Genomic DNA, 9,302 nt, shown 5'->3' with positions numbered 1-9,302 from the left:
GAAGTAATTTACCTAATTTATGGGGAAATTCTATAAATCAGCTGCATTCCATGATAGGACAATTGAAGCTTGTGACATTGGTAATTGACAACGAGAGAAACACAGGAAGATATTGATTATGTTAATAATGACTTAATTTGCATAATTAATGAGAAGGTTTTATAATTATGTAATGATAACTGCCTGGAATTTCATACTTGTGGTATTTGAAAGTTTAGTTGAGGTGAACATCATTAAACATAATTTATTCAAATCAGGACCTCATTTGCATAATTTATTAGGAAATGCTAGAATGCATTGTTTGTTAATATAAGACTGTCTTTTGGTTGAGATTATGATAAAATGATATAATTCATGAAAATTAGGTTCCTATTTCTTAAATCAGGGGGGAATAATCTAATCTATAATTTGTCAGTCATAAAGATTAACATCATTTGGCGAAGGTATGAGATCGGGGAACTCTAGTTACTTTTGCACTCACATGTGTACAGTGACTGTATGTGCCATAATCACGGCAGGCATGCAATTTTTACCTTCGCCAGGAAGGTTATGTTTTCAGGGGCGTTCGTGTATGTGTGTGTGTGTGTGTGTGTGTGTGTGTGTCTGTCTGTCTGTAAACACGATAACTTGAGAAGGCCTTGATGGATTGTCTTGATACTTGGTAGGTGGGTAGGTCTTGATGAGACCTCAAAATGATTAGATTTTGGACCCCCTAGCGGCTGGTTATGGTACTGCAGCTGAACTTCCGGTTTTGATATCTCATGATCTAGACATGCTGTGGTGATGAAATTTAGATGGTAGGTAGCTCTTGTGCTGGGAAAGAAGTGACATGAGTTTAGGCCCCCTATCAGCTTGCTCTGGAACTGCAGGGATAAATTCTTGAAAATATTCAAAAGGGGATAACTCAAGAACCGGTTGACGGATCGTCGTGATTTTTGGTATGTAGCTAGCTTACGTGATGCTTAATATAATTATGTGACAATTATGCAAATATGGATGTAATTTGCATAATTTATAGGGAAATTCTATAAATCAGCTGCATTCCATGACAGGACAATTGAAGCTTGTGACATTGGTAATTGACAACGAGAGAAACACAGGAAGATGTTGATTATGTTAATAATGACTTAATTTGCATAACTAATTAGAAAATTTTATAATTATGTAATGATAACTGCCTGGAATTTCATACTTGTGGTATTTGAAAGTTAAATTGAGGTGAACATCATTAAACATAATTTATTCAAATCAGGACCTCATTTGCATAATTTATTAGGAAATGCTAGAATGCATTGTTTGTTAATATAAGACTGTCTTTTGGTTGAGATTATGATAAAATGATATAATTCATGAAAATTAGGTTCCCATTTCTTAAATCAGGGGGGAATAATCTAATCTAAACTTTGTCAGTCATAAAGATTAACATCATTTGGCGAAGGTATGAGATCGGGGAACTCTAGTTTTCTACTATGTTTGTATAGAATGATTTAACCTGAACTTCACTTTTGTTTGATTACCTTTAGCTACCACAGTCTTAGTTTGTCAACAATGTCTGGCTGCATCTAAAGATTTTATTGTGATCACTCCAAAGTCTTTAGAAGTCAGTCATATGTGTGATATTACACTTTTTTGTTCAGTATTAAAGCAGAATTATTTTTGGATTCTCAGTAGTACTAGTATAATCTTTCTGATAGTACATGTAAATGGATTTTGTATCTAGAATGCAGTAGCAGGAGTTGTGGTATGATTTTTGTCTCCAAAATCCAAACATTTGCTAATCTGAAACTGTCCCACCAGGACCATGTATAACTACTATTTCGTGGAGCGTATGGACCTGTTCGGTCAGATGATAGGGTTACCTGGCCCCAAGATTATCCACTGGCTCATTTGCAACAGGATCTCAAAGATGGTCAGTATTTTTTGTTCTCACTGTAAAATTGACAGAAGTGTCTAATTGATGTAAGTACATGTAAGTCTCATTGAATTCCCAAAAGAATGTAATCACTCTTATGTTATATATACATGTTGCTAAGTTGACATTCATTTCTGCAAGATGAAACATGCCACTTGTTTATGTTGTGACTCATACTGTTGAATGGAATCTATCCATTTTGTGTATTGTGCATGTCTCCTGTTCTTGGTGCAGATGCGGGACAAGTTGTCCCACCAGGGCATTGGCCGTCACAGTAACACAGAAGTGTACCAGCTGGGTAACGCTGACATCAGGGCACTCTCCACACTGCTGGGAGACAAACCATTCCTCATGGGGAGCAAGCCTACCACTGTGAGGGCTGAGTATTCAGGGAATAACCAACCCTAGCATAGTAATACAGAATAATGTAGTTCCTGAAACAAATACATGTATGTTCATTTGGGAAGTTAAAGGTTTAGTCATGATGAGGGGCCTTAGTCAAAAGATGCATTATGCACTTTTCTCGCTGTTCTTCAGAATTGCTGAAACTATGTAATCCACTCCTATGGATTACATAGGATGTCAACATTGTTACTGTTCATCCAGCATTTAACCAGTCATGACCAAACACATATTGATGGCCTTCACAGATGATTCTGTGAATGCTGGACACTGTAACATGTTCCTTGTACCCCTCTTTCCTCCCAGGTTGATGCTTCAGTGTTTGCACACCTGGCATGGTTGGTTTACCTGCAGCTGCCGTCACCTCACAGGCAGGTCATCGTCAACTCCTGCAGCAACCTGCTGAACTACTGCGACAGGATGAAGGACCAGTTCTACCCAGACTGGGCACAGCTATGCGCTGAGGGGAAGTGAGGCACCGTGGGGACGTGGACTCCTCTCTTACAGTGAGATGGATTCGACAGGAAGACCAGTAAAGGGAATAATAATAAAACATACATCTATGTACCTGTTTCCAACTAAAAGGCTAAAGGAAACTACATTTGCACCAATAATGACTGCAGTGTTGTGGAAAGGCTGATGTCTTTTAGCCAAATCATATCTTCACAGTGTTAAGGACTGCAAAGATACAGATACATGTATTACTGTGCTGCTCTATAGCAAGGAAAAATAACATTGATACATTTGTGGAAAATTATAACTTGTGCAGGTAGAGGGCTGAAGGAAAGGCCCTCAGTTGTATCCTGTAACTTGTACAGGGACCACAAATTTACTAATGCTGCTTTGAAGATGATTTGCCATGTTACTATTGTTAGAGTGAAGGTTTGGTAGTGTATCCATGTATGAAGGATTCTTCAGTTAACGTGACTTTTGCAAAGTAACACTGCATAGTGCAGACTGTGCCATGCTACTATGATATTATCATAATCTGTTCTTTTTGCATTAAGTGCTAGAGACCTGTCCTGATCTTCTGTTGGAATGTACCCCTTTGAGGATGTCTAACAAACTTGTGGTGTAATATTCCAACTATGTGATCACAAAAATGTGTAGTCTTTTGATCTTGTCATACATGTACCTGTAAAATTGCTATGCAAATGAAAGCATAAGATTTAACAACTTGGATTGGAGTATTATTTATGTGCTGTGGTGCTTAATTTACAAAGACAAGAGACAGAAACTAGTTGGTTGGTAAATATCATGTCCTCTATGATGTTTATCACAGCTTTCACTTATAGAGAGGTACAGATGGGTGCAAAACCCCAGGCATGCACTGATGATACCTGATGACATTTGGCACTATACACACCTTGCATCAAAATATACAAATACTACACGTATGTACATAAAACGCAGTTCAGGAAAAAGCAGAACACTTAAAAACAATGAAATGCAAAGGAATTAATCCATTCAGTAATGTGCCCAATAAAAGATATACAAAATGTACATAGCCTACAGCAATGGCCTTCATATGTCGAGAATCTGCAGTGAGCATCCTACTAGTATTCAGTGCAGTGTTGCTACAAATAGCAAGGTGGCTCTTATCCAGATCCAGTCCCTTTTTATTGCTATTGATCAGACAGTATTGTTATTGTGCACATGCTATTCATCTGACCTATCCTAACTCCAACAGGTGGGATATCGTGGTCAGAAATAACAATTTCCTAACTGCAGAAAAATTGGAAAATGCAAGGAAAGGTCATTGAAATTGCATCATAGGGTGTATAAGTGGCAACATCATCCTATTACATTAGGTTTAACTTTCCCACTGTAAAATTATACTATACAATATCTACCTTATGAATATATGTTTGACCATATAGTGTACATAATTACAGTCATTGTCACTTTCATCCATTACTTAAACTCATTCTGTACAGATATTGCAGCTTAACTTTCTGAAATCTTCATTTTCTAAACTGACATGTCAGTCATTACCTACAGGATCTACAAAACTATCCTAATAACTACTACATGTACTAATATATGTAAATCAGTACCTTTTCCAATGTCTCCTACTACTTACAAAGAAAAATTGTTATTAACTTGGAAAAGGAAGACTTTTGAACTGACATGTACATGTTTTAAAGGGGTTTGGCCTGAGAAGATACAACATGTAGATCAGAAATAAAGAAATTACCTTATTCACTTAAATATATCTATTCTTTCCATTTTTACTGGATGAAATAAGTGAATAAATAGTCTAGCTTGACAAGTAAGGCAACTCCATCTTTCCTTAGTTTGTATGTACATGGCTCTTTCCCCACTTCTTAAAAAGGAAACCACATCACTAACCTCTTCAGATTGTTTTGCCTAAATCATGCACAACACAAGCACCACTAACACCTTTCATGTTTAACACTGTCCTTTAGAAACATTTCCTTACCTTAAACTGTAAGTACCATGGGGTGATTGATGTTCTGCTGCTATATGCATGACTAATGATGAAAGTACCCATTAATTGTTCTCATCAATATATTGGGTTTGTGAACATAAGAAAGTTGTACATGTACAAGAGAAGTCACAAGTGTTTCTTCCTATGTGAGACATTACAGGTGATGATGACTTAGTGTGAGAGCTACAGGAATTCCATACCTTACAGCATGCCAGGACCAGCATCATATGGGTAGTGATGTTTGTTTGACAGTCTTTTCCAGGGCACAGCATGTTCACATCTACACTACCTATCTACTGTCTCCATCCCCTCTGCTAAGGTTCTGTCCCGTCTTCTTCCCCCGGCTGGGATGATAACCTTTCAATTCTCCGTCTCCGAATTTCGTTTGCATCTGTTTCAGGAGGCACCTCTGTGTCCTCCGGGATAAGTGTCTCTGTTGGAGGGGTGAATCCCACTGCACCTTCCAGCTCACTTAGATCTAGATAAAGGTAGATCAACATACATGGTTATGATTTAAAATAAGTTTTTCTAATGCTCTAAGATTCTCTAAGGTTTCACACAAATACAGACATTAACTGCAAGCATAGGATGTACACAATCAACTGGCAATACAATGTTTGGTGCATAGAGAAATTATTTTGTAAAGTTAATTCTCGTTCCACAAGGCTGAGATAAAGTAAGTGGATCTGATCCTGAATAATTCAATGCACTAGATATTATTCAGAAATACACATACCTCCTGACTCTTCCTGACTCTCTCCTGTTGTGGGCTTCTGCTCTGGGCTGCTAGGGGTCTCTTCTCGTGGTGACATCTTACTTGAGAGGACATTGGTGACCTCTGTAGTGTCTGCAGGCTGGGTAGTGGTAGCTGTGGGCACAGGGGTGGAACCTTGGCCTGCAGTGGTGGCAGCTACAGGACTTCTAAGGACAGCAGACAGAGATGAGTTACAGGAGAATACATCACATGTGGCACTGTGTCAAGGACTGCAAAAACAGTATTCTATAATACATTTGGCCTGGGGACACTTTAAATAAAATATCAACCCAGTATTTCTGGGTATACACAGATCATCTCATTTCCATAACATTTGTAGAAATGAGTGCAATACTGACCCCAGCGTGGCCATGAGGGAGGTGTACTGTTGCATCTGCACCATGGCGGCATCCAGCAGGGTCTGTATGCTGCGCAGACACTCCACCCGAGCCACCAGGTGCTGCCGCTCCTGGCCCTCCATCGCTCGCAGCTCCTCCTCAGTCATACCTGAGTAGTTAGGGGAAGGCATGGGCGGTGGGACTGGAACAGAGACAACATTACTATGTAAGATTCATGGAGTTATCACAGCTTACTCAATCAATAGTGCAAACTGATGAAAATATGCCACAGCATGGAGAGATGTTGAAGTCCTCATTATGCCTTTTCTTTCAATTATGCCATATCAAAGGAGACATTACAGGTTAAAGTGCTTCCCTTACCAAATGGTGGTGGCACAAAGAACCCAGGTGGCATCATGAAAGGTGGAGGAAGGCCAGGCATTGGTGCGCCATGTGGAGGGGGAGGGGGGAACGGTGGTAGTCCTGCTACTGTAGGGAGGGGGCTGCCTGGTGGACCTGTTGTCATGGCAGGTGCTGTAGAGCCAGGTGCTGCAGCTGTAGCAGAGATCAATATTGGATAAGGACTTAAGCTGGCTAACAAACAAGTATACTCATCAAAGATTGTGAAGACTGTACACACAAATTTTGTGGTGTTTGTAATATCTTTGCTGTACTTACAAGAATTTTTAGAACCCTTGAAATGAATAAAGGCCTGCTGGAGAGCAATTGTTATTTTTGTCCTGGTAAGAGCTGCAATTGTATGGATTTCTCCATGTTTACAGGATATAGATATGCTGTAGTTGCTCACACATCAAGCCTAGCTTACCTGCAGGTTGTGTAGCAGCAGTGGTTGAAGCAGCAGCCTGGGATGTTCCAGCAGCAGGTGGTGTCTGGGGAGGGACCTGGGGCACCTGTCCTGGGTGCACATGGGGAGGTGGCCACATGGGAAATCCAGGAAAAACAGGGGGAACTGCAAGAACAAGAAACATTATGCGTGCTTGAGCCAGTCATTCATTTCTGCAATTCCATCAAGAGTTCAACGGTGTGGAGGGCATTCATATCACAGTTTGTTCAGTTTTTTAAATAGATGGAAAATAGGCACAGGAAAAAGACTTAGAGGTACATGTAGTGCCTACTAAAAACAACAGCAAATGTTACAATGGCACTTGGGTTGACCTAATGACTCACTCTGCTGTGGAGGCTGAGGTGCTGGTGGTGGCTGCGGCGTGGGGTTCTGCTGCGGTGGGGGAGCCCGCAGGACGTCCATCCGGCAGGTGGGACAGGTCTGCTGGCGCTGGAACCACGAGCGCAGACACGACGTGTGGAAGATGTGGTTACAGGGCAGCTTCTTACTGGCCGTCACCATCTCCTCACGGCAGATGATACACACGTTATCAGCCTGGGCAAGCTCCTCTGGGGTGGCATCTGGGTAACTGGGGGGAGGGGGGAGGGAAAGAGACACAGAGTTATTTCATGTACACTATGTGACATGGAGAAAATATCCACCAACTGAATCTAGTGAAAGTAAAACAAAATGTCAATGTCTATAGCTTAGATCTACAACTTATTGTTCATCTTACCAGCTAAATTTTTTCAAAAGTTCTGAATCTCAGATTTACTTACAGTGTGTTCATGTTCCTGATGGCTCGTCTGGACATGATGACATCATTGACAGCCTTCTTGAAAGCTCTGTAAAACCAACAATTCACAGTAAGTATCAGCTCTAATATGTTATTTTGGTATACCAGTACAAAATGTACTTATGCAATTACAGGCTCTGTCAACTGTGATCAAACATAAGCAGTGCAAGTACTAAAGTTATTTCACACTCGTCAAATCAAATAATTCTTTTGTAAAATGATAATATTCTTCTTGTTCAGTTTATCCTCAAACATTGTAAGCAGTCAATATCTACAAAGAAGTGACTTACCTGACAGTAAGGTACATGGGTCTGATGGCAAACAGTGGGAAGGTGTGCACTTTAATCATGATGATCATGAAGGCCATGTATAGCAGGACCTTCACAAACCCTGTCAGTACAAAGCAACACGGACTGAGTCAGTACAAGTCAATATAACATAAGTGGATAAATAACTACATGCATCTTTATGTTTATCTTTATAAACTAGGCCATTGACTCTTCACTACCCTTGGCAGACTTACACTACTGTTTCTGGTTTATTATCAATGTCTAACTTTTCAATTGACTAAGGGACCACTACTCTTTTACATGTCACAGAGAGCACAAGCCATGTAGGTGGTTGCTAGAAGACTACAGCCATATCCATGCTAATAATCATACCCACCCATGGTCAGTTCAGTATATAAGAGGTAGACTGCCTTGTTGTCCCATGGGTTCTCACTCTGTAGGTCGATGGTGTGTAGAATGTACTTCACAAAGGTGGTGATTACCATGGTGAGCAGGATGGCGTACTGTGGGGATACACAGGAGATAATGAAACTCTGTGATTTCTATGAACATGTCATAGGTGCATCTTATAATTAGCAGTGATCCCACACGAGATTGAGCTTTGATTGATGGTGATTGGACTTAGTAATGTCTCTCAACAGATCTGAAATACAACAACTTGCTACAAATGTTGGTGATTGTCACGTGATTTCAACAGCTGCACCTGTAGATGAAGTATTGACAATAATGGTGGTACTAACCCATTCTTACAATAATCCAATCAGAAACTACCACCTGATTAGGATCTTTTGGAAAGATCAAAGCCATAGTACATATACCTCTAAAAGATTATGACTTCACTAACAATACATGGCAGCTGGGGCATTCAGATATCCAGACAGCAAGTATCATCATAATCATCATCTTATGTACTGCTTAGCCCGATTTGCATTGGATTACTAGCAGCTAAAGTATTGTACTGGTTGAATTCAAATTCCAACTATGATGCTGTTAAAGGGAAAATGCACTACCACTAAGCTGCTGAAACTCCCACTCACTGACTAACAACCCGTCAACCATGACATACCTCAAACCCAAAGACAAGCTGCACAGTGGCTCCTCTGATAAGTGTACTGTGGTAGGCATGGCTGATAAACATGGCATCCAGGCATCCAAGCACAAGAAGTAATGCTAAAAAGGGGAAAATAAAATCCATTAGAACATAGGTAACAACTAGAAAGGCCAATATTTGCTTTGGAGCAAATATAGCGATGGGTTCACCACATTTTACCACATGGCAGGGAAAGAATGAGAAACACAAGGGAAAACAATGCTTTACATTGATATAACTATAGTATGAAGTAACATACAACTAAGACTACAACAGTTGGATAGCTATTCCCTACATTATTGGTTAGGATTGCATAATGCAAACTGTTGATTTTCAAGATAAAAGAAGCGTTCATAGCCCGCATTCCAATGCTGGAGCAGGAAAGCTTAAAATACCTACCAAAACACTTGAATACAGACATACT

General features: G+C 40.0%; 2 protein-coding genes across 2 annotated transcripts in view; one reads left to right on the top strand and one right to left on the bottom strand.

Moving 5' to 3' along the window:
• Positions 1-3,494, top strand: part of LOC109470931 (failed axon connections-like) — a 4,449-nt gene extending 955 nt beyond the window's left edge. The window contains exons 4-6 of the mRNA XM_019770028.1: positions 1,787-1,909; positions 2,147-2,284; positions 2,621-3,494. Coding sequence (XP_019625587.1) covers positions 1,787-1,909; positions 2,147-2,284; positions 2,621-2,788 — 429 coding nt within the window. The 3' untranslated portion in view covers positions 2,789-3,494. The remainder of the gene's footprint in view (positions 1-1,786; positions 1,910-2,146; positions 2,285-2,620) is intronic.
• Positions 3,495-3,565: 71 nt separating this feature from the next.
• Positions 3,566-9,302, bottom strand: part of LOC109470930 (E3 ubiquitin-protein ligase synoviolin-like) — a 6,254-nt gene continuing 517 nt past the window's right edge. The window contains exons 3-12 of the mRNA XM_019770027.1: positions 8,855-9,000; positions 8,165-8,291; positions 7,789-7,888; positions 7,482-7,547; positions 7,047-7,291; positions 6,685-6,828; positions 6,240-6,413; positions 5,880-6,060; positions 5,503-5,687; positions 3,566-5,244 (exon numbers count right to left, since the gene is read on the bottom strand). Coding sequence (XP_019625586.1) covers positions 5,081-5,244; positions 5,503-5,687; positions 5,880-6,060; positions 6,240-6,413; positions 6,685-6,828; positions 7,047-7,291; positions 7,482-7,547; positions 7,789-7,888; positions 8,165-8,291; positions 8,855-9,000 — 1,532 coding nt within the window. The 3' untranslated portion in view covers positions 3,566-5,080. The remainder of the gene's footprint in view (positions 5,245-5,502; positions 5,688-5,879; positions 6,061-6,239; positions 6,414-6,684; positions 6,829-7,046; positions 7,292-7,481; positions 7,548-7,788; positions 7,889-8,164; positions 8,292-8,854; positions 9,001-9,302) is intronic.

The sequence above is a fragment of the Branchiostoma belcheri genome, unplaced genomic scaffold, assembly GCF_001625305.1.
Source record: "Branchiostoma belcheri isolate BF01 breed outbred unplaced genomic scaffold, Haploidv18h27 scaffold24, whole genome shotgun sequence".
In the NCBI taxonomy this organism is placed as follows: domain Eukaryota; kingdom Metazoa; phylum Chordata; class Leptocardii; order Amphioxiformes; family Branchiostomatidae; genus Branchiostoma; species Branchiostoma belcheri.
This window is presented reverse-complemented; position numbering and strand designations above follow the sequence as displayed.